This window comes from Pantherophis guttatus, chromosome 1 (genome assembly GCF_059756535.1).
Source record: "Pantherophis guttatus breed Tessera chromosome 1, ASM5975653v1, whole genome shotgun sequence".
Taxonomy (NCBI): Eukaryota; Metazoa; Chordata; class Lepidosauria; order Squamata; family Colubridae; genus Pantherophis; species Pantherophis guttatus.
Window position 1 is genome coordinate 348420070 of NC_142063.1, and position 27944 is coordinate 348448013.

Below are 27944 nucleotides of genomic sequence, written 5' to 3' on the forward strand. Positions count from 1 at the left end.
GCTGTCCAGCCTCTTCTTGAAACCCTCCGGTGATGAAGCATCAAAATCTGAGTGTTTGTCGATCGCCAGGTATTTACACCGCTTGTAGCATCCTGGGCTCATGCGATCACCGGTCTGTGACCTTGTTGTGACTCTGACCCCCGAGGCCGATTTATCGGAGGTAGAAGGCTCCGAACATGAAGGGGAGGAGTTGGCCAGGCCTCCCCCTCCAGGACCCTCCTCTCTGGCAATGCCTCTTCTCCCAAAGGAGAAGAGATTGGCCAGGAGCCAGGTATCTCCTCGCAGTCGGACAGTGACGGAGATAAGTCTTGGCTGGATCCACGCCAGTGTCGGAGAGACAAGGCACGCAGCAGAAAAGGAGGTGTGCCAGAGATTAAACTGAGTCACTGGACCACACCCCACAGGGGATAAAAGGGGGTGAGGTGGCCATTCAGACTCTGTGACGGACAAAACTAACTACTAGCGAGTCACATTGTATCTTTGAAACAACGTTATCGGCCTTGGATTTAATACGGACTGGACTTGACAATTCTTGAACTGTGTGTACCTTGTTTGGGTTTATCTGTCGGAGGAACAACCCCTCCCTTTATGAGTAAAGTTCTTGGCAAGCAGCTATTGGGTTGCTGCCAATCCTCTTATCGAAAGAATTTGTTGTCTGCCAGTTTTATTTAACCCCTGGATATCTGTTTGTGTGCGTGTGTGAGACGGGGACAGAACAGACCTTTCCAGCCGGTTTCTGGTAAACCAAGTCAAGAGGGGGAAGCCAGATTCACTTACTGACCGCAGGATTCAGTGAACTGCAGTGATTTGTTTAACAACAAGGGTGAAAAGAGCTCTGGTGGCGCAGCAGACTAAAGCACTGTTATTAACAGTGTTATTAACACCAGCTGCCTGCAATTACTGCAAGTTCAAATCTCACCAGGCTCCAGGTTGACTCAGCCTTCCATCCTTTCTAAGGTAGGTAAAATGAGGACCCGGATTGTGGGGGCAGTAAGCTGACTTTGTATAAATATACTTTTTGTACTTTGTACAAATATACTTTTGTATGAAGGCTATTGCGTAACGCATTGTAAGCCGCCCTGAGTCTCCGGAGAAGGGCGGCATATAAATCAATTTTTTAAAAAAGGATTGAAATACCAGGCATGGCTCACTTAACAACCAGGTTGCTTAGGAGCAGGGAAAATCTGGTCCCAATCTTGGTCGTAAGTCAAGGACTACCTTTAGTATCTTGTTTTGGGAAGCAAGCCACGTCAGTGCTAGAAGGAACAGGGTCTGCTCCCTGCTTATCTCCTGAACGGCTTCCGAGTAAACAGCAGCCTCATCAAGAAACCACCAAGAAGAAAACCACAGAGGACAAACCCCACTCCCTTCTAACACTGATGATGTTACCTAAATGGGTCATGAAATGTCTGCAAGGAAACCACCAAGCTCAGACGGCACCAAGGACCCCAGTCTTCCTCCTCCTCTTCCTCCTCCCCTCTTTTCTCCTTCCCCTTCCTCCCCCTCCTCTTTCTCTTCCTCCTCCTCCTCTTCCTTCCTTCCTCCCTCCTCTCAAGAAACCCCACTCCCTTCTAACACTGATGATGTTACCTAAATGGGTCATGAAATGTCTGCAAGGAAACCACCAAGCTCAGAGAGCACCAAGGACCCCAGTCTTCCTCCTCCTCTTCCTCCTCCCCTCTTTTCTCCTTCCCCTTCCTCCCCCTCCTCTTTCTCTTCCTCCTCCTCCTCTTCCTTCCTTCCTCCCTCCTCTCAAGAAACCCCACTCCCTTCTAACACTGATGATGTTACCTAAATGGCTCATGAAATGTCTGCAAGGAAACCACCAAGCTCAGAAGGCACCAAGGACCCCACAGCCTTCCTCCTCCTCCTCCCCCCTCCTCTTGGGAAACCCCCTCCTTTCTAATACTGGTGAGAAAAGAGAGACCAATGACTCGATGGGGTTTGTTTATTTGAAAGATTCTTACGGCCAGCTCACCACAACAAACCTCACCGTTCTTTCCTGTTTTTAAACTTCTCAGAAATTCAACGTTTGTCTCAGCCACACCACAACTCCTGCAGTTGGATCTCCCGGGTTAATGGGATGCCAGCTTTCGGTTACCCCAAACTCCGTCTCGGTCCCTTCCCGTCTTAAGCGGTCAGTCCCAGCAGCCTCTCGCTGAATTCCCAGAGCTTCTTGGCCAGCTGGTCATCGCGGGCCTGTGGCGAGGGCACATTGGGCTGGCAGTCCACGAAATACCGCCCGCTCAGCCTCTCGATGCCCTCCTCGGTGGCGCAGTAGATGGAGGTCTGGGCACCCGCGTCACAATCTCGGACAAACAGCCTCATGAACCAAAGGGACCAAAATATCCACCATGGAAAGGAGCGGTTGATTTCGGTTTTAACAGCTCCTGAAAGCAAAGGAGAGTTGGTGGTGGGAATGGGCCCGGGATAGAAAGAAGCACCATCCAGGGTGACCCAGATGGAAGAAAGGATGGAAAGCCGAGTCAACCTTGAGCCTGGTGAGATTTGAACTTGCAGTAATTGCAGGCAGCTGGTGCTACTAAAGTGCTGTTAAGTAACACCAGCTGCCTGCAATTACTGCAAGTTCGAATCTCACCAGGCTCAAGGTTGACTCAGCCTTCCATCCTTCCGACGTAGGTAAAATGAGGACCCGGATTGTGGGGGCAATAAGCTGACTTTGCATAAAAAAGAACACCGCTTAGGGGGCCCCCGAAAGCCCTACTAAGCAGGTATATGCAAAAGTATGACGGCTATTGCTTAACGCATTGTAAGCCGCCCTGAGTCTCCGGAGAAGAGCGGCATATATAAATCGAACCAATAAATAAATAAATAAATAAATGAGGAGATCCCAAATAAACCCTTCGCACAACATCCGTTGCCCTTTGGGAGCCTTGGGGCAACTTCTAAATATTTTTCGGAAGACCCAACGCTGAAGTGAGTGGGCCATGGTGCAAAGGGAGTGTCTGTGTGTGTGCGTGTGTGTGTTGTATGCATCTGTGTGTTGCACACCGGAATCCACAGTCGTTGGGTGGCTAATTGATTCAAATAGATAATATTACATAATGGTGGTATGTTTGTTCCCTGAGTTGTTTAAAATAGTGCATATAAGTGTGTGTCTGTGTTGTTGCACACGATAACACAGGACTCGGGGGGGCTAGTACATTCTAGTGACTAATATTATAGCTAGTCCTCGACTTATGACCACAGTTAAGCCCAAAATTTCCATTGCTGAGCAAGGCAGTTGTTAAGTGAGTCCTGCCCCATTTTACAACCTTTCTTGCCATAGTTGTTAAGTAAACCACTGCAATTGTTACGGTAGCCACATCGTTGTTAAGCGAATCTGGTTTTCTGGTTTTGTCCAAAGGTCGCAAAAGGGGATCACGTGACCCCGGGACACTGCAACCGTCGTAAGTATGAGTCAATTGCCACAGTGCCCTTCTGAACAAATCTTTCCTTCGGCCTTTCACGATTTTTAATAATGCAGAGTGAAAACAATTCTAATAATGCAGGGTGAAAATAATTCTAATAATGCAGGGTGAAAACAATTCTAATAATGCAGGGTGAAAACAATTCTAATAATGCAGGGTGAAAATAATTCTAATAATGCAGGGTGAAAATAATTCTAATAATGCAGGGTGAAAACAATTCTAATAATGCAGGGTGAAAACAATTCTAATAATGCAGGGTGAAAATAATTCTAATAACGCAGGGTGAAAATAATTCTAATAACGCAGGGTGAAAACAATTCTAATAATGCAGGGTGAAAACAATTCTAATAATGCAGGGTGAAAACAATTCTAATAATGCAGGGTGAAAAGTGTCCACCTGGACTGTTGGGCTGGCAGGAATGCTGGTTTTCTACTGAAAAGCAAAAGGAAGTAAAAAATCCCCAGGACTTAAAGGAATATCTGGATCTGGTACCATTATGGATTCATCCCGTCGGCTTCCGGCATCTTACATAAACCATTGCAGTCTGCCCTGAAATCTGCCGACCTTGGCAACCTTCAACTCCCAGAATTCCCCAGCCAGCCATGCTCAGAGAGCACCAAGAACCCCCAGTCTCCCCCTCCTCCCTTCTAGCACTGATGATGTTCCCTAGTTGGGTCATGAAAGATCTGAAAGAAAACCATAAACTCAAAAGCATCCCCATCCTCCTTTTCTTCCTCCTCCTCCTCCTCCTCCTTTCCTCTTCTCCACAAACCCCACTCCCTTCTAGCACTGATGATGTTCCCTAGTTGGGTCGTGAAACGTCTGCAAGAAAGCCACCGACTTCAGGGAGCACCCACCCCATTCAAGGACTAGCACAGATACCCCCACTTGCTCCGAGATACCACCATCTTCTCCGCCGGCAAAATAAAATAAAATAAAAATGCTATTGTTGGAATTTCTCTTTCCCTCCCTTATCCTCGCCCCAGCCTCATCACGACGAATTCCGCAGGGATTTCCACTTTTTTTTTTATTTTATTGAAAAAGCTTTTCAAATACAAATTTTTCCCCCTTTTCTTCCCCCCTCCTCCCTAACCCCCCTCCCCTCCCCCTGTGGCTTCTCCAAAATAAAACCCAAATTAATAACAGATTATATAATACTTTACCATCCTTTTACTCCACCCCCCATATACTGACCCTTTCTTTCTAACAATATTATTATATCCCCCCTATGCTATACATTTCAGAACGACTTTCAGCTGTAAAATTATATAATAAATCCTAATTTGGCAATTTCAACTCATAATCTACCCATTTCCTCTTCCCCCATACATATATCTCTTAATTCAAGTCTTTTACGTATATTAGTATAACATAACATCCCTTTTCCTAAACTAAACAATCAGTAAACTAACCCAGCTCCACCCATTTTCCTACAGGTCTACCATACATAATATTTTTAATATTTTTGTTCTTCTGCCCACACCACTAAAAAAATATTTCTATATGTAAATAAAATCCTCAAATGACTTTAAGCTTGTATTCCATATGATATCTTCTATAATGTCTTTCAACTGGATTGTTAATTCGATCACCCATGTTAGGGTAACATCACATTCTAGTTCCAACAGTATATTTGGTATCTTCAATTACCATCTGCCCCCATCAATAATAAATATTTTCATATATAAAAAACCACCCGAGTGACTTTATATTTATATTCCATATAATGTCTTCTGTAATGTCTTTCATCTAGATTATTAATTCCAACCACCGTGTTAGGGTAACCACCAGATCTTCTGCATGCCCCAATCCCATAATTCTCTTGCCTTGTAGCTCAACATAAACATAATCCATTTGTCAGAGTCCAAAATAGAAAGTTCCGATCCACTCAATTAAAGGCCATCTTCCACATCCCAAAAGCACAGCACTGCAGAGATCTGTCACTCTCCTCAAAATAGTATAAACCAATACTTTGCCTCAACTATATTTTCATATATTTAATCGTCTCTTAAGTAACTGGCATTAGACTGTTGTTTAGTCTAAATTTTTTTAGTTTTGTAGAACCTGCTTCTTCTTTTCTTAACTTGTGGCTTAGATCTCCATACTGGTTGCCTTTCTAGGACTTTTATATCAGCTGATTGATTTCCATGTTGGTCTGTAACTTGATAAATCATCACATTAGAATCCAAAGCCGCCTCTTGTATTTATAGGTAATCCAACTATAACCTCTGAAGGAGAATCCAAAAGTGGCTCATCCAAAAAGGCCTCTGTAACTTGTTGTTTTTCCATTACCTCCACCTTCATCTGCTTAGCCTGAATTTCAATCTCTTGTTGATTTTGCTTTTCTTTATTCCCCTCGTGTATTATACATGGAGATGTTGAATCCATTTTAAGAACCTTATAGTAAAATTCTTCCGGATTTCCACTTTTTAACCTTTTTACCCTTAAAGGTTTGTCTCAGCTCTTCCCTGCAGTTTGATCTCTCAGCTTACCGTACCACAATTGAGACCAGAATTTCTGTTGCTAAGTTGTGTCTCGTTTTACAACCTTTTTCCCACGGTTGTTAAGCGAATCACTGCAGCCATTAAGCGAATCGTGCAGTCATTAGGCAAATCCGGCTTCTCCCTTCAACTCTGCTTGTAGGAAGCCTGGTGGGAAAATCTCAAATGTTGATCACGTGACCCTGCCCACTGCAACCGTCGTAAACAGAACCTTTGCGAGACCGAGTGGCTCTGGGTTTGGGGGTTATGGCCCAGGGAGAATTGCCGCCTTTGGTCTTGGAAGGGGTGGCACTGCCCCAAACAGACCCTGTGCGTAATCGGGGGGTTCTCCTGGGCTCGCGACTTGAAGAGAGCAGGTGGCGGTCATGGTCACTTCCTGTTGTGGCCCGTACACGGCCTGTGGCTGGTGGCTGATTCCGACAGCGAGGAGGCTGGTGTGGTGCTGTGCCAGCAGCCTGTGCAGCTGGCAGTCGAGTCGGACAATGAGGAGGCTGGAGAAGGTGTGGTGCCAGAGGTGGAGATTCAGCCAGGGCCTTCAGAACCTCCAGAAGCTTCCACGGGTGAAGAGGAAGAAGAGGAGCAGCCTCTTCTCGATGCACGGGCGCACAGAGCTGCCAAAAGGCAGGAGTGGCTCCTCAGGGGGAGGTCTCCTCAAGAGTAAGGCTTGGGGCTAATTGGCGACTCCCTTAGCCTATTTAAGGAAGGACGACGACTGAAGCAATTTGCAGGGAACAACTTCGTTCACTCTCCGTGCCTTGGTTTTAGTTCTCTGCAAATTGCTTCTGGGCTTTCTGCCAACCACAGTAAGATTAAGATTATTTATTCTTTGGATTCTTGCTTGAGAAGAGCAATGGAGAGAGCATTCAGCCCTGTGCTAACTGTAGAGGTATCTGATGTGATTTTTGTGTGATTTTGAGTGTGCTTTTCCATGTGGTTTTTCCCTGCCTTCACCTCAGAAAAATTAAGCGGTCAAATTTAAAGTGGAAATATTTAGCTGGTCAGTCCCAACAGCCTCTCGCTGAATTCCCACAGCTTCTTAGCCAGTTGGTCATCACAGGCCGGTGGACTGGGCACCTTCGGCTGGCAGTCCACGAAATACCGCCCGCTCAGCCTCTCGATGCCCTCCTCGGTGGCGCAGTAGATGGAGGTCTGAGCCCCAGCTTCGCAATTTCGGATGAACAGCCTCACGAACCAAACCAACCAAAGTGACCACCAGGGATAGGAGCGAGCAATTTCGGTTTTAACAATTCCTGAAATCGAAGGCAGAGAGAATATGCCAGGGATGGAGCGTGGCACTCTTTGGACAACATGTTTCTTGCAGACGTTTCATTACTCAACTAGGTAGCATCATCAGTGCTAGAAGGGAGGGGGTTTGCAGGGAAGAGGGGGAGGAGGAGGAGGAGGAGGAGGAGGACGGGAAGGGAGGAGGAGGAGTAAGAGGAGAAGCAGGAGAAGAAGCAGAGGAGGTGAAGGAGGAGGAAGCAAGGAAGGAACGGAAAAGGCAGAAGAGGAGTAAGAGACTGGGGGAAACCTAATCCCTGCTTAGGCAGGGGGTTGGACTAGAAAACCTCCAAAGGCCCCTCCCACCCTAAGATTCTAGGATTCTGGACGCGGAAGTTAGGAGACGTCTCCCTTCCCATCTGAGCTCTCAGAGGGGGTTGAGGGAGCCTCAGTGGGAGAGAAACGCCTGGCAGAGCCCCAAACAGACCGGGGGGGGCTCCATCTGGGGTGTCTTGGAGCCGAATTTCCACTCACCTGGATGAACCGCGTAGCAGGTGACGTTGGTTCCCTCCAACTGGTTGACCAACTCTCTCATGTGGAGCATATTGGCTAGTTTGCTGTTGGCGTATGAACGTAGAGCTTCCCACATTCCCTCCATTGGCTTGTGGATGGTCCGAAAGTCGATCTTCCCATACATGTGTGCCCTCGAGGACAGAATTACGATCCTGCTCGGGGCGCAGCGCTTCAGCCGGTCCAGGAGCAGGTGGGTCAGCAGGAAATGGCCCAAGTGGTTGACCTGGAAGGCCCGGTCAAAGCCATCGGAGGTTTGGCCATCCTTAAGGACCCCTGCCGGAAAAGGAAGCAGATTACATGCAGTCCTCGCCTTACGACGGGTCACTTTGTGATCATTCAAGGTTACAATAGACACCCAAAAGGTACTTACCATTTGGTTCCCCCGGGGTGTGTGTGTGTGTCACATGACCACATTTTAGTCACTTGGCAACGTGCCCCGCAGTCACCTGATTTATGACATTTTTTGTCAAAAAACAAAGTTTCTTCGATTTTCAGCATAAAGCAACCCGTTGTGGACAAATGGTTCACTTAAAAATCACCACAAACAAGTCCTTGAAATCCCAGCGGTCATAGGGGCAACCTGCTTTATCACTGTCATGCCATACAACCATAATGGGCAGCCCCCATCAAGGTCGTAAGTCAAGGACTACCTGTAAAGCTGTCAGGTTGGTCTAGTGCTGTGATGGTGAACCGGTGGGCACGCGTGCCGTCGCCAGCTGCTATTCTGGTTTCCAGCACGCATCTCTGTGGGCGCGCGCGCCGGGGAGCTAGTCTTCGCAGGTGCCGAAGTGCAAGAAAACAGCCCGAAAAATGGGCCAAAAACAGCCAAAAAACAGGCATGCGTGCACCAGCCAACTGGTTTTCCGGTTTCTGGTGCTCTGGTGTGTGTGAAGACCAGCTGGCCAGCACACATGTGCTTGCCGGAAATCCAGCCAGCCAGCGCGCGCATGTGCACTGGCCAGCTTATCTGTGGGTTTCTGGCACTCCAGTGCACGCACATGCCGAAAAGGTTCGCCATCCTGGTCTAGTGGTTAAGTCTAGAAAATGGAAGGCCATGAGTTCAAATCTCACCTTAGGCAGGAAAGCTCGCTGGGTAACTTTGGGCCAGTCTCTCTCCCCCTCTCCCTCCCTCCCTCCCTCTCTCTCTCTCTCTCTCTCTCTCTCAGACCCACCTCACAGGGTTAGAGAAATCCCCAGACAACACCCCCCCAGCCAATCTTCCCCCTTCCTTCCCCCTCTGGAGACCCCGGGGAGGATCTGCTCTGCCCCCACCTGCGTTGTTGATGAGGATGTCCAGACGGGGCTCCGATTCTAAGAAGCTCTGCGCAAAAGCTCGGACGGAGTTCAGGCTGCCCAGATCCAGGATCATCAGGATCACCTCCGAGTTCCCACTTTCCTGGAAAAGGAGCAGAAGGAATCCTGAGCCTCGGGATCCGGTGCGGCTTCCAAGGCTGATCCCAGTTGACTCACCTTCTGCGTAGGTCTGCTCCTCTCCCGGCAATCTCTCTGGGTGGTGCGTAATAAAAGAATATAGGCAGTCCTTATACCCATTCGTTTAGTGACCCTTCAAAATGCCAATGCCAATGGAAAAAAGTGATTTATGACCGGTCCTCACACTTTTGTCCATTGCAGCATCTCCAGGGGGTCACATGATCAAAATTTGGGCGCTTGGCAACCATGTCATTTCCGGTGGTGATGGTGGTGACATCCCCGGGGTCATCTGATCACGGTTTGTGATCCTCCAAAGAGCAAAGTCAATGGGAGGAGCTGTATTCATTGTACAACCATGTGATTTGCTTAACAACTGCCGTGATTTGCTTAATGAATGGGCTGCCCCAAAGAAGAGGGGCTCAACCTCTTCTCCAAAGAGCACCTGAGGGCAGGACCAGAAGCGAAGGATGGAAAAGAATCAAGGAAGGAAGCAGCCTTGAAACAAGGAAGAATTTCCTGACGGTGAGAACAATCACGCAATAGAAGAGCTGGCCTCCAGGTGTCGTGGGGGCTCCATCACTGGAGGATTTTAAGAAGAGTTTGGGGAACCATTTGTCTGAAATGGTACAGAGACTCCTCCTTGAGCAGAGGGGTGGGCTAGAAGACCTCCAAGGTCCCTTCCAACTCTGCCATTCTGTAATACCATACTACGGTCTTACGGTCTGGATCAGGGGTGTCAAACTGGCAGTCCCCGGGCCGGATGCCTCACACGCAGCCCACGTCCACCTCAGCTCCGCAAAGGGGAAAATGTCGCGAAACATCACACGACGGCAACGAGATGTGGCGAGTTTGACACCCGTGGTCTATATGAGGAACAGCGATTAAGATGGATGACGCAGATCCAACCCAGAACTTCCAAGAATACAGCTGCCCCGAAAAATATGTACCAAAAATGGTTGTTGGATAATCATTTGTCTGAAGTGGTGTAGGCTTTCCTGCCTAAGCAGAGGGTTGGACTAGACCTCCAAGGTCCCTTCCAACTCTATTCTATTCTATTCTATTCTATTCTATTCTATTCTATTCTATTCCTTAGTATTTATGCTGCTGCAGTTTTACTTTTAGAATGTTTGCATAGAACTTTTCTGTGTTTAAAAAGGATTTGCACAGAATATATTCAAGATACTCAGATTTGGGCAAAGGATGCATTTGTACTTGTCTATCAAATCAACAGTTGCCTTTATCAATTTTTTTCAAATAAGATTTCATATTCCATGTGGTCCACCTCTCTTCTCCTCCTGGCTTGGGTAAAGCTGCCATCCTGCCACGGTATTATATCAGAAACACTCGAGGCTACTTCCAAGGCATTAATTTAGAACAGCATGAGCATCTGGCCCATGAGCAGAATTTTATATCCCAGAAATATCTTATTTTGATGCTGGTGTAAATATGGCCAGAACACACAGTGGTAGTTGATTGGTTGGAGGTTGCTGGCTCCTGCATGAGGCAATCTACGCTCTGATTGGTTGCTGGGGGTAAAGGGGGAGTGTCCCTTTTTTCCCGCCTTTTTCTTCTGTGGGCTCTGTTTGCTGTTTGATTTACCTCATGATGTTCCTGTGTTGCTGATTATCTTGTGTTCTTTCTTTCTGGATGATGAGAAAGACTGATATAAATTTGAATTATATCTATCTCTATCATCCATATCTCTATAATCTTTCATATCTATCTATCTATCTATCTATCTATCTATCTATCTATCTATCTATCCACACACAATTTTGTGTTAGTGTGTCCGACTTCATCTGGGCAGCTGCTGCACAATTCCTGGACAGCAACAAACAATAACAATTTAGTCCAAAAATGTCTCCTAGGAAATGTCAAGGCAGCTGGGATGATCTCATCACAGTGATCACAGATGCAGTTAGATGATTAGCTTCCCTCAGATATCGAATTATAACATCTATCCATTGCGAGTCTACGGCGCCATATTTAGCAATAGCCCTTAGACTTAGATACCGCCTCAAGATATAGATGTTAAATATATTTCATTTATATAAAACTACAAGTTCGAGTCACTGTCTCTGATTTCATTTGGACAGTTGTTGTGCAGTTGCCTGACCCAGATCCAACAAAACCACTTCCAGGAATGAGGCTGCCCCCAAAAATATGGAACCTCCTGAATAGGACCAGGACAGGCCAAGTGGGGAATGGCAGAGAGTCTGCAATGTGCAATGTTCGGATTTTGAACGGAGGGACAGAGAGAACCGCACGGCAGGCGCTTACCCGTCTGATGTCGTACACGGCCGATTCTCCCCTCGCTTTGTCGCGGCATGCCAGAACAACACGGGCGCCTCTCCGGGCCAGATCCACCGCGGTGGCCTTCCCAATCCCTGCATTTCCACCTAGGAAAGGGCAGAGAAAGGATCCATGGAGATCGCCCAGCCTTTGATGGGGATCCAGGAGTTGGGACTGCATCTGTGTGCCTGCAGTTTTTGTGCTGTCGCTGTTCAAGGTTCCGACTGACGAACCCAGCCCAGCAAGTACTGTCGAGAGGATCCAATCTCTTAATGCAAAACTTTATTGAATACATCATTTTGGCACAGATGAAAGTAAAACCAACTCTGATTAATTCCAGCGCAAGGCAGAATAGGATAGGATAGGATAGGATAGGATAGGATAGGATAGGATAGGATAAGATAGGATAGGACAGTCGCTTGGTCGACTGTTGTTGTGAGCCGCCCTGAGTCCTTGGATATAGGGTGGAATACAAATTTCATTAAATAAATAAATAAATAAATAAATAAATAAATAAATAAATAAATAAATAAATAGGATAGGATAGGATAGGATAGGATAGGATAGGATAGGATAGGATAGGATAGGATAGGATAGGATAGGATAGGATAGGATAGGATAGGATAGGGCTTCATGTGCCACCTCTGGCACGCGTGCCTATGTTCGCCATCACGGGTATAGAGTCTTTTGCTTGAGCCAGGGGGTTGGACTAGAAGACCTCCAAGGTCCCTTCCAACTTTATTTTGATTCAGCCCAGCCCACTTCACAGGGCCGTTGTTATGGGGACAATAGGAGGAAGCAATGTCGGGTATGTTGGGATACAAATAAACAGATAAATAAACAAATACTCTTTCTCTGTGACTAAAGGCCTTATTTGCTTTTTAGTCAATTATGTTTTTCACCAGTTCTTGGTTGGGTTCCTGGACCTTTTCTTAACCCTAATCCCCTTTTTTAAGTAGCCTCCAACGGGCTCTGATTTTCCCCATAATCCCCCCCCTCATTCTGTCCTCCTTATAGCAAAGTGGGGAGGGAGAAGCATTGGCCAATGCCAGCTCTTTTCGCCTCTTTCAACAAGCCAGCATTCCTTGCATTAGCCCACCCCGCCTTCTACCCCCTGCATTTCTAGCCAGCATTGACTTTTGGTAACCTTCCTTCCATTTCTGTATCTTAAGAAAACAATCCGTCCAAGCGTATCTGGACCACGTCCATTTCAGTAGCTCTTGCAACAGTTATTTTCCCGGTCAATCACTTCGGACTTTGACTCGTCCCTTTGCCTCAACCCATCAGTCAATTCACTGCAAATTTTGTTCTGCGTGCATAGGTAGTTCTTGACTTCCAATCGCTCATTCAGAGACCGGTTCAAGTTACAAGGACACTGAAAAAAGCGACTTTCAGGCAGGAAAGCTGGGTCACTTTGGGCCAATCACCAGGAGGCAGTGAATCCGAGTCCCCTTTGCCCAGCTTTCACACCGAATTCCCGTCTCCTGGTCCCCAGCCTGGTGCTAGAGGCTCCTGCTTCTCTTTCCGGTGGAATCGCTCTTAAAGCATCGGTTGTTGTTTCAAGAACTTCATAGGAATCTCCCTGCAGGAACGTTAAACGGGCCGTCCAATTTGCTAAAGGTCCCAGCTCCACCCGCCTCCCTTCCAGGGCTGAATTGGCTTTTCTGCATGCTTGGAAGCATCTCCGCGGACACACCGGAGAGGGAGAGGGAGAGAGTGTCAATGCCCCCCCCGCTTCCCCCCCCAGCTGACCTGTGATGAGCACCGTCTTGCCCCGCAGGCTGACCGCGTTCCTGCACCAGGTGGCGGCCCCCAAGTAGTAGTAGAGCAGCGCGTAGAGCCCCAGCAGCAGCGCCGCCCCCGCCCCCAGCGCCCCCAACGCCTCCATGGCCCGATGTCCGCTGGCCCCGCAGCCCCCCCACCTTTTTATCCCGTTCCCCGGGACGCCACTCCCGTCGCCCTGCCTCCCGCCCCGCCCCGGCACCGCTGCCACTCTCTCGCCCCCCTCCTGGCTGACAAGGAAGGAAGGAAGGAAGAAAGGAAGGAAAGAAGGAAAGGAAGGAAGGAAGGAAGGAAGGAAGGAAGGAAGGTGATAGGAATGAAGAGGAAGGAGGGGAGAGAGGAAGGAAGGAAGGAAGGTGATAGGAATGAAGAGGATGGAGGGGAGAGAGGAAGGAAGGAAGGAAGGTGATAGGACTGAAGAGGAAGGAGGGGAGAGAGGAAGGAAGGAAGGAAGGTGATAGGAATGAAGAGGAAGGAGGGGAGAGAGGAAGGAAGGAAGGAAGGAAGGTGATAGGAATGAGAAGGAAGGAAGGAAAATGGGAGAGAGGGAGAGGGGAGGAAGATGAAGAAGAGTGTCCTGACTCAGCCTTCGCAAGCAATGCGCAACCAGTGAGTCTTGGATAAAACAACCCCTTTTAAAAACAGGGCAGGGACAGTCTTCATTCACGCTGGACGGACGAAACCCAAGAGAATTGGTCCCAAATGAGAGTCTTTTCCCCTTCTGAAGCCGGGCAGGAACCGTCTCTGCTCACCTGAGAACTCCAGATTTCATCAGGGCCTCCAGTGCTTAAGCGGAGCAGAAACAGTCCCAGTTCAACCAATTCACTCCCGGTTCTTTCCCAGCAGGGAGGCTCCGATGGCCCCTCAAACACAGAACTATTAATTCCTCCCCACAAACCTGGTTCCTGCCAAGGAATCCGACTTGATTGATGTACACTGGGACAAAAGGCCTCTCCCAAACCCCTCCTATTTATTTCCCAGCCTTCTGTTCCCCGAGAGCCGGCTCATTGCCTTCCGTTGCTCTCCTCTCCTCTCCGCCCATACGTGCATTTGGGATGGGCCCCACCTGCTCCTCCCCCTCACTCAGCTCAGTCCTGAAAGGCAGCTGCCTCTCCCCCTGGGGGCGGATGGAGCCCCCCACCCCCCTGCATCTGCCTCTCTCCTTCTGCTTCCTCACCAGAGGCTTCCAGAAGGCTCCGAAGCTGGCCCAGGCTCCCCCTCGCCTGACTCTGCTGCTAGCTCTGCTGGCAGCCGATGGGCCACAGCACCTATACGGTTTCAGACACATGGCTGTCCAGCCTCTTCTTGAAACCCTCCGGTGATGAAGCATCAAAATCTGAGTGTTTGTCGATCGCCAGGTATTTACACCGCTTGTAGCATCCTGGGCTCATGCGATCACCGGTCTGTGACCTTGTTGTGACTCTGACCCCCGAGGCCGATTTATCGGAGGTAGAAGGCTCCGAACATGAAGGGGAGGAGTTGGCCAGGCCTCCCCCTCCAGGACCCTCCTCTCTGGCAATGCCTCTTCTCCCAAAGGAGAAGAGATTGGCCAGGAGCCAGGTATCTCCTCGCAGTCGGACAGTGACGGAGATAAGTCTTGGCTGGATCCACGCCAGTGTCGGAGAGACAAGGCACGCAGCAGAAAAGGAGGTGTGCCAGAGATTAAACTGAGTCACTGGACCACACCCCACAGGGGATAAAAGGGGGTGAGGTGGCCATTCAGACTCTGTGACGGACAAAACTAACTACTAGCGAGTCACATTGTATCTTTGAAACAACGTTATCGGCCTTGGATTTAATACGGACTGGACTTGACAATTCTTGAACTGTGTGTACCTTGTTTGGGTTTATCTGTCGGAGGAACAACCCCTCCCTTTATGAGTAAAGTTCTTGGCAAGCAGCTATTGGGTTGCTGCCAATCCTCTTATCGAAAGAATTTGTTGTCTGCCAGTTTTATTTAACCCCTGGATATCTGTTTGTGTGCGTGTGTGAGACGGGGACAGAACAGACCTTTCCAGCCGGTTTCTGGTAAACCAAGTCAAGAGGGGGAAGCCAGATTCACTTACTGACCGCAGGATTCAGTGAACTGCAGTGATTTGTTTAACAACAAGGGTGAAAAGAGCTCTGGTGGCGCAGCAGACTAAAGCACTGTTATTAACAGTGTTATTAACACCAGCTGCCTGCAATTACTGCAAGTTCAAATCTCACCAGGCTCCAGGTTGACTCAGCCTTCCATCCTTTCTAAGGTAGGTAAAATGAGGACCCGGATTGTGGGGGCAGTAAGCTGACTTTGTATAAATATACTTTTTGTACTTTGTACAAATATACTTTTGTATGAAGGCTATTGCGTAACGCATTGTAAGCCGCCCTGAGTCTCCGGAGAAGGGCGGCATATAAATCAATTTTTTAAAAAAGGATTGAAATACCAGGCATGGCTCACTTAACAACCAGGTTGCTTAGGAGCAGGGAAAATCTGGTCCCAATCTTGGTCGTAAGTCAAGGACTACCTTTAGTATCTTGTTTTGGGAAGCAAGCCACGTCAGTGCTAGAAGGAACAGGGTCTGCTCCCTGCTTATCTCCTGAACGGCTTCCGAGTAAACAGCAGCCTCATCAAGAAACCACCAAGAAGAAAACCACAGAGGACAAACCCCACTCCCTTCTAACACTGATGATGTTACCTAAATGGGTCATGAAATGTCTGCAAGGAAACCACCAAGCTCAGACGGCACCAAGGACCCCAGTCTTCCTCCTCCTCTTCCTCCTCCCCTCTTTTCTCCTTCCCCTTCCTCCCCCTCCTCTTTCTCTTCCTCCTCCTCCTCTTCCTTCCTTCCTCCCTCCTCTCAAGAAACCCCACTCCCTTCTAACACTGATGATGTTACCTAAATGGGTCATGAAATGTCTGCAAGGAAACCACCAAGCTCAGAGAGCACCAAGGACCCCAGTCTTCCTCCTCCTCTTCCTCCTCCCCTCTTTTCTCCTTCCCCTTCCTCCCCCTCCTCTTTCTCTTCCTCCTCCTCCTCTTCCTTCCTTCCTCCCTCCTCTCAAGAAACCCCACTCCCTTCTAACACTGATGATGTTACCTAAATGGCTCATGAAATGTCTGCAAGGAAACCACCAAGCTCAGAAGGCACCAAGGACCCCACAGCCTTCCTCCTCCTCCTCCCCCCTCCTCTTGGGAAACCCCCTCCTTTCTAATACTGGTGAGAAAAGAGAGACCAATGACTCGATGGGGTTTGTTTATTTGAAAGATTCTTACGGCCAGCTCACCACAACAAACCTCACCGTTCTTTCCTGTTTTTAAACTTCTCAGAAATTCAACGTTTGTCTCAGCCACACCACAACTCCTGCAGTTGGATCTCCCGGGTTAATGGGATGCCAGCTTTCGGTTACCCCAAACTCCGTCTCGGTCCCTTCCCGTCTTAAGCGGTCAGTCCCAGCAGCCTCTCGCTGAATTCCCAGAGCTTCTTGGCCAGCTGGTCATCGCGGGCCTGTGGCGAGGGCACATTGGGCTGGCAGTCCACGAAATACCGCCCGCTCAGCCTCTCGATGCCCTCCTCGGTGGCGCAGTAGATGGAGGTCTGGGCACCCGCGTCACAATCTCGGACAAACAGCCTCATGAACCAAAGGGACCAAAATATCCACCATGGAAAGGAGCGGTTGATTTCGGTTTTAACAGCTCCTGAAAGCAAAGGAGAGTTGGTGGTGGGAATGGGCCCGGGATAGAAAGAAGCACCATCCAGGGTGACCCAGATGGAAGAAAGGATGGAAAGCCGAGTCAACCTTGAGCCTGGTGAGATTTGAACTTGCAGTAATTGCAGGCAGCTGGTGCTACTAAAGTGCTGTTAAGTAACACCAGCTGCCTGCAATTACTGCAAGTTCGAATCTCACCAGGCTCAAGGTTGACTCAGCCTTCCATCCTTCCGACGTAGGTAAAATGAGGACCCGGATTGTGGGGGCAATAAGCTGACTTTGCATAAAAAAGAACACCGCTTAGGGGGCCCCCGAAAGCCCTACTAAGCAGGTATATGCAAAAGTATGACGGCTATTGCTTAACGCATTGTAAGCCGCCCTGAGTCTCCGGAGAAGAGCGGCATATATAAATCGAACCAATAAATAAATAAATAAATAAATGAGGAGATCCCAAATAAACCCTTCGCACAACATCCGTTGCCCTTTGGGAGCCTTGGGGCAACTTCTAAATATTTTTCGGAAGACCCAACGCTGAAGTGAGTGGGCCATGGTGCAAAGGGAGTGTCTGTGTGTGTGCGTGTGTGTGTTGTATGCATCTGTGTGTTGCACACCGGAATCCACAGTCGTTGGGTGGCTAATTGATTCAAATAGATAATATTACATAATGGTGGTATGTTTGTTCCCTGAGTTGTTTAAAATAGTGCATATAAGTGTGTGTCTGTGTTGTTGCACACGATAACACAGGACTCGGGGGGGCTAGTACATTCTAGTGACTAATATTATAGCTAGTCCTCGACTTATGACCACAGTTAAGCCCAAAATTTCCATTGCTGAGCAAGGCAGTTGTTAAGTGAGTCCTGCCCCATTTTACAACCTTTCTTGCCATAGTTGTTAAGTAAACCACTGCAATTGTTACGGTAGCCACATCGTTGTTAAGCGAATCTGGTTTTCTGGTTTTGTCCAAAGGTCGCAAAAGGGGATCACGTGACCCCGGGACACTGCAACCGTCGTAAGTATGAGTCAATTGCCACAGTGCCCTTCTGAACAAATCTTTCCTTCGGCCTTTCACGATTTTTAATAATGCAGAGTGAAAACAATTCTAATAATGCAGGGTGAAAATAATTCTAATAATGCAGGGTGAAAACAATTCTAATAATGCAGGGTGAAAACAATTCTAATAATGCAGGGTGAAAATAATTCTAATAATGCAGGGTGAAAATAATTCTAATAATGCAGGGTGAAAACAATTCTAATAATGCAGGGTGAAAACAATTCTAATAATGCAGGGTGAAAATAATTCTAATAACGCAGGGTGAAAATAATTCTAATAACGCAGGGTGAAAACAATTCTAATAATGCAGGGTGAAAACAATTCTAATAATGCAGGGTGAAAACAATTCTAATAATGCAGGGTGAAAAGTGTCCACCTGGACTGTTGGGCTGGCAGGAATGCTGGTTTTCTACTGAAAAGCAAAAGGAAGTAAAAAATCCCCAGGACTTAAAGGAATATCTGGATCTGGTACCATTATGGATTCATCCCGTCGGCTTCCGGCATCTTACATAAACCATTGCAGTCTGCCCTGAAATCTGCCGACCTTGGCAACCTTCAACTCCCAGAATTCCCCAGCCAGCCATGCTCAGAGAGCACCAAGAACCCCCAGTCTCCCCCTCCTCCCTTCTAGCACTGATGATGTTCCCTAGTTGGGTCATGAAAGATCTGAAAGAAAACCATAAACTCAAAAGCATCCCCATCCTCCTTTTCTTCCTCCTCCTCCTCCTCCTCCTTTCCTCTTCTCCACAAACCCCACTCCCTTCTAGCACTGATGATGTTCCCTAGTTGGGTCGTGAAACGTCTGCAAGAAAGCCACCGACTTCAGGGAGCACCCACCCCATTCAAGGACTAGCACAGATACCCCCACTTGCTCCGAGATACCACCATCTTCTCCGCCGGCAAAATAAAATAAAATAAAAATGCTATTGTTGGAATTTCTCTTTCCCTCCCTTATCCTCGCCCCAGCCTCATCACGACGAATTCCGCAGGGATTTCCACTTTTTTTTTTATTTTATTGAAAAAGCTTTTCAAATACAAATTTTTCCCCCTTTTCTTCCCCCCTCCTCCCTAACCCCCCTCCCCTCCCCCTGTGGCTTCTCCAAAATAAAACCCAAATTAATAACAGATTATATAATACTTTACCATCCTTTTACTCCACCCCCCATATACTGACCCTTTCTTTCTAACAATATTATTATATCCCCCCTATGCTATACATTTCAGAACGACTTTCAGCTGTAAAATTATATAATAAATCCTAATTTGGCAATTTCAACTCATAATCTACCCATTTCCTCTTCCCCCATACATATATCTCTTAATTCAAGTCTTTTACGTATATTAGTATAACATAACATCCCTTTTCCTAAACTAAACAATCAGTAAACTAACCCAGCTCCACCCATTTTCCTACAGGTCTACCATACATAATATTTTTAATATTTTTGTTCTTCTGCCCACACCACTAAAAAAATATTTCTATATGTAAATAAAATCCTCAAATGACTTTAAGCTTGTATTCCATATGATATCTTCTATAATGTCTTTCAACTGGATTGTTAATTCGATCACCCATGTTAGGGTAACATCACATTCTAGTTCCAACAGTATATTTGGTATCTTCAATTACCATCTGCCCCCATCAATAATAAATATTTTCATATATAAAAAACCACCCGAGTGACTTTATATTTATATTCCATATAATGTCTTCTGTAATGTCTTTCATCTAGATTATTAATTCCAACCACCGTGTTAGGGTAACCACCAGATCTTCTGCATGCCCCAATCCCATAATTCTCTTGCCTTGTAGCTCAACATAAACATAATCCATTTGTCAGAGTCCAAAATAGAAAGTTCCGATCCACTCAATTAAAGGCCATCTTCCACATCCCAAAAGCACAGCACTGCAGAGATCTGTCACTCTCCTCAAAATAGTATAAACCAATACTTTGCCTCAACTATATTTTCATATATTTAATCGTCTCTTAAGTAACTGGCATTAGACTGTTGTTTAGTCTAAATTTTTTTAGTTTTGTAGAACCTGCTTCTTCTTTTCTTAACTTGTGGCTTAGATCTCCATACTGGTTGCCTTTCTAGGACTTTTATATCAGCTGATTGATTTCCATGTTGGTCTGTAACTTGATAAATCATCACATTAGAATCCAAAGCCGCCTCTTGTATTTATAGGTAATCCAACTATAACCTCTGAAGGAGAATCCAAAAGTGGCTCATCCAAAAAGGCCTCTGTAACTTGTTGTTTTTCCATTACCTCCACCTTCATCTGCTTAGCCTGAATTTCAATCTCTTGTTGATTTTGCTTTTCTTTATTCCCCTCGTGTATTATACATGGAGATGTTGAATCCATTTTAAGAACCTTATAGTAAAATTCTTCCGGATTTCCACTTTTTAACCTTTTTACCCTTAAAGGTTTGTCTCAGCTCTTCCCTGCAGTTTGATCTCTCAGCTTACCGTACCACAATTGAGACCAGAATTTCTGTTGCTAAGTTGTGTCTCGTTTTACAACCTTTTTCCCACGGTTGTTAAGCGAATCACTGCAGCCATTAAGCGAATCGTGCAGTCATTAGGCAAATCCGGCTTCTCCCTTCAACTCTGCTTGTAGGAAGCCTGGTGGGAAAATCTCAAATGTTGATCACGTGACCCTGCCCACTGCAACCGTCGTAAACAGAACCTTTGCGAGACCGAGTGGCTCTGGGTTTGGGGGTTATGGCCCAGGGAGAATTGCCGCCTTTGGTCTTGGAAGGGGTGGCACTGCCCCAAACAGACCCTGTGCGTAATCGGGGGGTTCTCCTGGGCTCGCGACTTGAAGAGAGCAGGTGGCGGTCATGGTCACTTCCTGTTGTGGCCCGTACACGGCCTGTGGCTGGTGGCTGATTCCGACAGCGAGGAGGCTGGTGTGGTGCTGTGCCAGCAGCCTGTGCAGCTGGCAGTCGAGTCGGACAATGAGGAGGCTGGAGAAGGTGTGGTGCCAGAGGTGGAGATTCAGCCAGGGCCTTCAGAACCTCCAGAAGCTTCCACGGGTGAAGAGGAAGAAGAGGAGCAGCCTCTTCTCGATGCACGGGCGCACAGAGCTGCCAAAAGGCAGGAGTGGCTCCTCAGGGGGAGGTCTCCTCAAGAGTAAGGCTTGGGGCTAATTGGCGACTCCCTTAGCCTATTTAAGGAAGGACGACGACTGAAGCAATTTGCAGGGAACAACTTCGTTCACTCTCCGTGCCTTGGTTTTAGTTCTCTGCAAATTGCTTCTGGGCTTTCTGCCAACCACAGTAAGATTAAGATTATTTATTCTTTGGATTCTTGCTTGAGAAGAGCAATGGAGAGAGCATTCAGCCCTGTGCTAACTGTAGAGGTATCTGATGTGATTTTTGTGTGATTTTGAGTGTGCTTTTCCATGTGGTTTTTCCCTGCCTTCACCTCAGAAAAATTAAGCGGTCAAATTTAAAGTGGAAATATTTAGCTGGTCAGTCCCAACAGCCTCTCGCTGAATTCCCACAGCTTCTTAGCCAGTTGGTCATCACAGGCCGGTGGACTGGGCACCTTCGGCTGGCAGTCCACGAAATACCGCCCGCTCAGCCTCTCGATGCCCTCCTCGGTGGCGCAGTAGATGGAGGTCTGAGCCCCAGCTTCGCAATTTCGGATGAACAGCCTCACGAACCAAACCAACCAAAGTGACCACCAGGGATAGGAGCGAGCAATTTCGGTTTTAACAATTCCTGAAATCGAAGGCAGAGAGAATATGCCAGGGATGGAGCGTGGCACTCTTTGGACAACATGTTTCTTGCAGACGTTTCATTACTCAACTAGGTAGCATCATCAGTGCTAGAAGGGAGGGGGTTTGCAGGGAAGAGGGGGAGGAGGAGGAGGAGGAGGAGGAGGACGGGAAGGGAGGAGGAGGAGTAAGAGGAGAAGCAGGAGAAGAAGCAGAGGAGGTGAAGGAGGAGGAAGCAAGGAAGGAACGGAAAAGGCAGAAGAGGAGTAAGAGACTGGGGGAAACCTAATCCCTGCTTAGGCAGGGGGTTGGACTAGAAAACCTCCAAAGGCCCCTCCCACCCTAAGATTCTAGGATTCTGGACGCGGAAGTTAGGAGACGTCTCCCTTCCCATCTGAGCTCTCAGAGGGGGTTGAGGGAGCCTCAGTGGGAGAGAAACGCCTGGCAGAGCCCCAAACAGACCGGGGGGGGCTCCATCTGGGGTGTCTTGGAGCCGAATTTCCACTCACCTGGATGAACCGCGTAGCAGGTGACGTTGGTTCCCTCCAACTGGTTGACCAACTCTCTCATGTGGAGCATATTGGCTAGTTTGCTGTTGGCGTATGAACGTAGAGCTTCCCACATTCCCTCCATTGGCTTGTGGATGGTCCGAAAGTCGATCTTCCCATACATGTGTGCCCTCGAGGACAGAATTACGATCCTGCTCGGGGCGCAGCGCTTCAGCCGGTCCAGGAGCAGGTGGGTCAGCAGGAAATGGCCCAAGTGGTTGACCTGGAAGGCCCGGTCAAAGCCATCGGAGGTTTGGCCATCCTTAAGGACCCCTGCCGGAAAAGGAAGCAGATTACATGCAGTCCTCGCCTTACGACGGGTCACTTTGTGATCATTCAAGGTTACAATAGACACCCAAAAGGTACTTACCATTTGGTTCCCCCGGGGTGTGTGTGTGTGTCACATGACCACATTTTAGTCACTTGGCAACGTGCCCCGCAGTCACCTGATTTATGACATTTTTTGTCAAAAAACAAAGTTTCTTCGATTTTCAGCATAAAGCAACCCGTTGTGGACAAATGGTTCACTTAAAAATCACCACAAACAAGTCCTTGAAATCCCAGCGGTCATAGGGGCAACCTGCTTTATCACTGTCATGCCATACAACCATAATGGGCAGCCCCCATCAAGGTCGTAAGTCAAGGACTACCTGTAAAGCTGTCAGGTTGGTCTAGTGCTGTGATGGTGAACCGGTGGGCACGCGTGCCGTCGCCAGCTGCTATTCTGGTTTCCAGCACGCATCTCTGTGGGCGCGCGCGCCGGGGAGCTAGTCTTCGCAGGTGCCGAAGTGCAAGAAAACAGCCCGAAAAATGGGCCAAAAACAGCCAAAAAACAGGCATGCGTGCACCAGCCAACTGGTTTTCCGGTTTCTGGTGCTCTGGTGTGTGTGAAGACCAGCTGGCCAGCACACATGTGCTTGCCGGAAATCCAGCCAGCCAGCGCGCGCATGTGCACTGGCCAGCTTATCTGTGGGTTTCTGGCACTCCAGTGCACGCACATGCCGAAAAGGTTCGCCATCCTGGTCTAGTGGTTAAGTCTAGAAAATGGAAGGCCATGAGTTCAAATCTCACCTTAGGCAGGAAAGCTCGCTGGGTAACTTTGGGCCAGTCTCTCTCCCCCTCTCCCTCCCTCCCTCCCTCTCTCTCTCTCTCTCTCTCTCTCTCAGACCCACCTCACAGGGTTAGAGAAATCCCCAGACAACACCCCCCCAGCCAATCTTCCCCCTTCCTTCCCCCTCTGGAGACCCCGGGGAGGATCTGCTCTGCCCCCACCTGCGTTGTTGATGAGGATGTCCAGACGGGGCTCCGATTCTAAGAAGCTCTGCGCAAAAGCTCGGACGGAGTTCAGGCTGCCCAGATCCAGGATCATCAGGATCACCTCCGAGTTCCCACTTTCCTGGAAAAGGAGCAGAAGGAATCCTGAGCCTCGGGATCCGGTGCGGCTTCCAAGGCTGATCCCAGTTGACTCACCTTCTGCGTAGGTCTGCTCCTCTCCCGGCAATCTCTCTGGGTGGTGCGTAATAAAAGAATATAGGCAGTCCTTATACCCATTCGTTTAGTGACCCTTCAAAATGCCAATGCCAATGGAAAAAAGTGATTTATGACCGGTCCTCACACTTTTGTCCATTGCAGCATCTCCAGGGGGTCACATGATCAAAATTTGGGCGCTTGGCAACCATGTCATTTCCGGTGGTGATGGTGGTGACATCCCCGGGGTCATCTGATCACGGTTTGTGATCCTCCAAAGAGCAAAGTCAATGGGAGGAGCTGTATTCATTGTACAACCATGTGATTTGCTTAACAACTGCCGTGATTTGCTTAATGAATGGGCTGCCCCAAAGAAGAGGGGCTCAACCTCTTCTCCAAAGAGCACCTGAGGGCAGGACCAGAAGCGAAGGATGGAAAAGAATCAAGGAAGGAAGCAGCCTTGAAACAAGGAAGAATTTCCTGACGGTGAGAACAATCACGCAATAGAAGAGCTGGCCTCCAGGTGTCGTGGGGGCTCCATCACTGGAGGATTTTAAGAAGAGTTTGGGGAACCATTTGTCTGAAATGGTACAGAGACTCCTCCTTGAGCAGAGGGGTGGGCTAGAAGACCTCCAAGGTCCCTTCCAACTCTGCCATTCTGTAATACCATACTACGGTCTTACGGTCTGGATCAGGGGTGTCAAACTGGCAGTCCCCGGGCCGGATGCCTCACACGCAGCCCACGTCCACCTCAGCTCCGCAAAGGGGAAAATGTCGCGAAACATCACACGACGGCAACGAGATGTGGCGAGTTTGACACCCGTGGTCTATATGAGGAACAGCGATTAAGATGGATGACGCAGATCCAACCCAGAACTTCCAAGAATACAGCTGCCCCGAAAAATATGTACCAAAAATGGTTGTTGGATAATCATTTGTCTGAAGTGGTGTAGGCTTTCCTGCCTAAGCAGAGGGTTGGACTAGACCTCCAAGGTCCCTTCCAACTCTATTCTATTCTATTCTATTCTATTCTATTCTATTCTATTCTATTCCTTAGTATTTATGCTGCTGCAGTTTTACTTTTAGAATGTTTGCATAGAACTTTTCTGTGTTTAAAAAGGATTTGCACAGAATATATTCAAGATACTCAGATTTGGGCAAAGGATGCATTTGTACTTGTCTATCAAATCAACAGTTGCCTTTATCAATTTTTTTCAAATAAGATTTCATATTCCATGTGGTCCACCTCTCTTCTCCTCCTGGCTTGGGTAAAGCTGCCATCCTGCCACGGTATTATATCAGAAACACTCGAGGCTACTTCCAAGGCATTAATTTAGAACAGCATGAGCATCTGGCCCATGAGCAGAATTTTATATCCCAGAAATATCTTATTTTGATGCTGGTGTAAATATGGCCAGAACACACAGTGGTAGTTGATTGGTTGGAGGTTGCTGGCTCCTGCATGAGGCAATCTACGCTCTGATTGGTTGCTGGGGGTAAAGGGGGAGTGTCCCTTTTTTCCCGCCTTTTTCTTCTGTGGGCTCTGTTTGCTGTTTGATTTACCTCATGATGTTCCTGTGTTGCTGATTATCTTGTGTTCTTTCTTTCTGGATGATGAGAAAGACTGATATAAATTTGAATTATATCTATCTCTATCATCCATATCTCTATAATCTTTCATATCTATCTATCTATCTATCTATCTATCTATCTATCTATCTATCTATCCACACACAATTTTGTGTTAGTGTGTCCGACTTCATCTGGGCAGCTGCTGCACAATTCCTGGACAGCAACAAACAATAACAATTTAGTCCAAAAATGTCTCCTAGGAAATGTCAAGGCAGCTGGGATGATCTCATCACAGTGATCACAGATGCAGTTAGATGATTAGCTTCCCTCAGATATCGAATTATAACATCTATCCATTGCGAGTCTACGGCGCCATATTTAGCAATAGCCCTTAGACTTAGATACCGCCTCAAGATATAGATGTTAAATATATTTCATTTATATAAAACTACAAGTTCGAGTCACTGTCTCTGATTTCATTTGGACAGTTGTTGTGCAGTTGCCTGACCCAGATCCAACAAAACCACTTCCAGGAATGAGGCTGCCCCCAAAAATATGGAACCTCCTGAATAGGACCAGGACAGGCCAAGTGGGGAATGGCAGAGAGTCTGCAATGTGCAATGTTCGGATTTTGAACGGAGGGACAGAGAGAACCGCACGGCAGGCGCTTACCCGTCTGATGTCGTACACGGCCGATTCTCCCCTCGCTTTGTCGCGGCATGCCAGAACAACACGGGCGCCTCTCCGGGCCAGATCCACCGCGGTGGCCTTCCCAATCCCTGCATTTCCACCTAGGAAAGGGCAGAGAAAGGATCCATGGAGATCGCCCAGCCTTTGATGGGGATCCAGGAGTTGGGACTGCATCTGTGTGCCTGCAGTTTTTGTGCTGTCGCTGTTCAAGGTTCCGACTGACGAACCCAGCCCAGCAAGTACTGTCGAGAGGATCCAATCTCTTAATGCAAAACTTTATTGAATACATCATTTTGGCACAGATGAAAGTAAAACCAACTCTGATTAATTCCAGCGCAAGGCAGAATAGGATAGGATAGGATAGGATAGGATAGGATAGGATAGGATAGGATAAGATAGGATAGGACAGTCGCTTGGTCGACTGTTGTTGTGAGCCGCCCTGAGTCCTTGGATATAGGGTGGAATACAAATTTCATTAAATAAATAAATAAATAAATAAATAAATAAATAAATAAATAAATAAATAAATAGGATAGGATAGGATAGGATAGGATAGGATAGGATAGGATAGGATAGGATAGGATAGGATAGGATAGGATAGGATAGGATAGGATAGGATAGGATAGGGCTTCATGTGCCACCTCTGGCACGCGTGCCTATGTTCGCCATCACGGGTATAGAGTCTTTTGCTTGAGCCAGGGGGTTGGACTAGAAGACCTCCAAGGTCCCTTCCAACTTTATTTTGATTCAGCCCAGCCCACTTCACAGGGCCGTTGTTATGGGGACAATAGGAGGAAGCAATGTCGGGTATGTTGGGATACAAATAAACAGATAAATAAACAAATACTCTTTCTCTGTGACTAAAGGCCTTATTTGCTTTTTAGTCAATTATGTTTTTCACCAGTTCTTGGTTGGGTTCCTGGACCTTTTCTTAACCCTAATCCCCTTTTTTAAGTAGCCTCCAACGGGCTCTGATTTTCCCCATAATCCCCCCCCTCATTCTGTCCTCCTTATAGCAAAGTGGGGAGGGAGAAGCATTGGCCAATGCCAGCTCTTTTCGCCTCTTTCAACAAGCCAGCATTCCTTGCATTAGCCCACCCCGCCTTCTACCCCCTGCATTTCTAGCCAGCATTGACTTTTGGTAACCTTCCTTCCATTTCTGTATCTTAAGAAAACAATCCGTCCAAGCGTATCTGGACCACGTCCATTTCAGTAGCTCTTGCAACAGTTATTTTCCCGGTCAATCACTTCGGACTTTGACTCGTCCCTTTGCCTCAACCCATCAGTCAATTCACTGCAAATTTTGTTCTGCGTGCATAGGTAGTTCTTGACTTCCAATCGCTCATTCAGAGACCGGTTCAAGTTACAAGGACACTGAAAAAAGCGACTTTCAGGCAGGAAAGCTGGGTCACTTTGGGCCAATCACCAGGAGGCAGTGAATCCGAGTCCCCTTTGCCCAGCTTTCACACCGAATTCCCGTCTCCTGGTCCCCAGCCTGGTGCTAGAGGCTCCTGCTTCTCTTTCCGGTGGAATCGCTCTTAAAGCATCGGTTGTTGTTTCAAGAACTTCATAGGAATCTCCCTGCAGGAACGTTAAACGGGCCGTCCAATTTGCTAAAGGTCCCAGCTCCACCCGCCTCCCTTCCAGGGCTGAATTGGCTTTTCTGCATGCTTGGAAGCATCTCCGCGGACACACCGGAGAGGGAGAGGGAGAGAGTGTCAATGCCCCCCCCGCTTCCCCCCCCAGCTGACCTGTGATGAGCACCGTCTTGCCCCGCAGGCTGACCGCGTTCCTGCACCAGGTGGCGGCCCCCAAGTAGTAGTAGAGCAGCGCGTAGAGCCCCAGCAGCAGCGCCGCCCCCGCCCCCAGCGCCCCCAACGCCTCCATGGCCCGATGTCCGCTGGCCCCGCAGCCCCCCCACCTTTTTATCCCGTTCCCCGGGACGCCACTCCCGTCGCCCTGCCTCC

General features: G+C 47.9%; 2 protein-coding genes across 6 annotated transcripts; both read right to left on the bottom strand.

The window, feature by feature from the left end:
- Positions 1-1930: 1930 nt before the first annotated feature.
- LOC148117006 (dehydrogenase/reductase SDR family member 13-like) lies at positions 1931-13398 on the bottom strand. 3 transcript variants are annotated; one of them, XM_087883491.1, is made up of 5 exons: positions 13203-13377; positions 11439-11557; positions 9000-9123; positions 7689-8000; positions 1931-2390 (listed from the first exon to the last, which is right to left on the bottom strand). In XM_087883491.1, the coding sequence occupies exons 1-5, from the start codon at positions 13336-13338 to the stop codon at positions 2131-2133; spliced, it is 951 nt and encodes a 316-aa protein (XP_087739617.1). In that variant the 5' UTR covers positions 13339-13377; the 3' UTR covers positions 1931-2130. The 3 variants fall into 3 exon arrangements, with proteins under 3 accessions (XP_087739617.1, XP_087739616.1, XP_060550386.1); XM_087883490.1 differs by lacking the exon at positions 1931-2390 and adding an exon at positions 4895-7183 and having other exon boundaries at positions 13203-13398; XM_060694403.2 differs by lacking the exons at positions 1931-2390; positions 11439-11557; positions 13203-13377 and adding exons at positions 4895-7183; positions 9198-9409.
- A 3053-nt stretch (positions 13399-16451) lies between these two features.
- Positions 16452-27924, bottom strand: LOC117658130 (dehydrogenase/reductase SDR family member 13-like). Of its 3 annotated transcripts, none has more exons than XM_060694402.2 (5): positions 27729-27903; positions 25960-26078; positions 23521-23644; positions 22210-22521; positions 16452-16911 (listed from the first exon to the last, which is right to left on the bottom strand). In XM_060694402.2, the coding sequence occupies exons 1-5, from the start codon at positions 27862-27864 to the stop codon at positions 16652-16654; spliced, it is 951 nt and encodes a 316-aa protein (XP_060550385.1). In that variant the 5' UTR covers positions 27865-27903; the 3' UTR covers positions 16452-16651. The 3 variants fall into 3 exon arrangements, with proteins under 3 accessions (XP_060550385.1, XP_060550383.1, XP_087746686.1); XM_060694400.2 differs by lacking the exon at positions 16452-16911 and adding an exon at positions 19416-21704 and having other exon boundaries at positions 27729-27924; XM_087890560.1 differs by lacking the exons at positions 16452-16911; positions 25960-26078; positions 27729-27903 and adding exons at positions 21298-21704; positions 23719-23913.
- Between the last annotated feature and the right edge of the window lie 20 nt (positions 27925-27944).

Excerpts from the sequence above, each read along its gene's own strand:
- LOC148117006 (XM_087883491.1), bottom strand. The coding sequence starts at position 13,338 with ATGGAGGCGTTGGGGGCGCTGGGGGCGGGGGCGGCGCTGCTGCTGGGG. Across the intron at positions 8,001-8,999 it reads CATCCTCATCAACAACGCAG|GGGTCCTTAAGGATGGCCAA; the intron begins GTGGGGGCAGAG and ends CTTTTCCGGCAG. Across the intron at positions 2,391-7,688 it reads CTGCTACGCGGTTCATCCAG|GAGCTGTTAAAACCGAAATC; the intron begins GTGAGTGGAAAT and ends CTTTGCTTTCAG.
- LOC117658130 (XM_060694402.2), bottom strand. The coding sequence starts at position 27,864 with ATGGAGGCGTTGGGGGCGCTGGGGGCGGGGGCGGCGCTGCTGCTGGGG. Across the intron at positions 26,079-27,728 it reads CAAGACGGTGCTCATCACAG|GTGGAAATGCAGGGATTGGG; the intron begins GTCAGCTGGGGG and ends GCCCTTTCCTAG. Across the intron at positions 22,522-23,520 it reads CATCCTCATCAACAACGCAG|GGGTCCTTAAGGATGGCCAA; the intron begins GTGGGGGCAGAG and ends CTTTTCCGGCAG.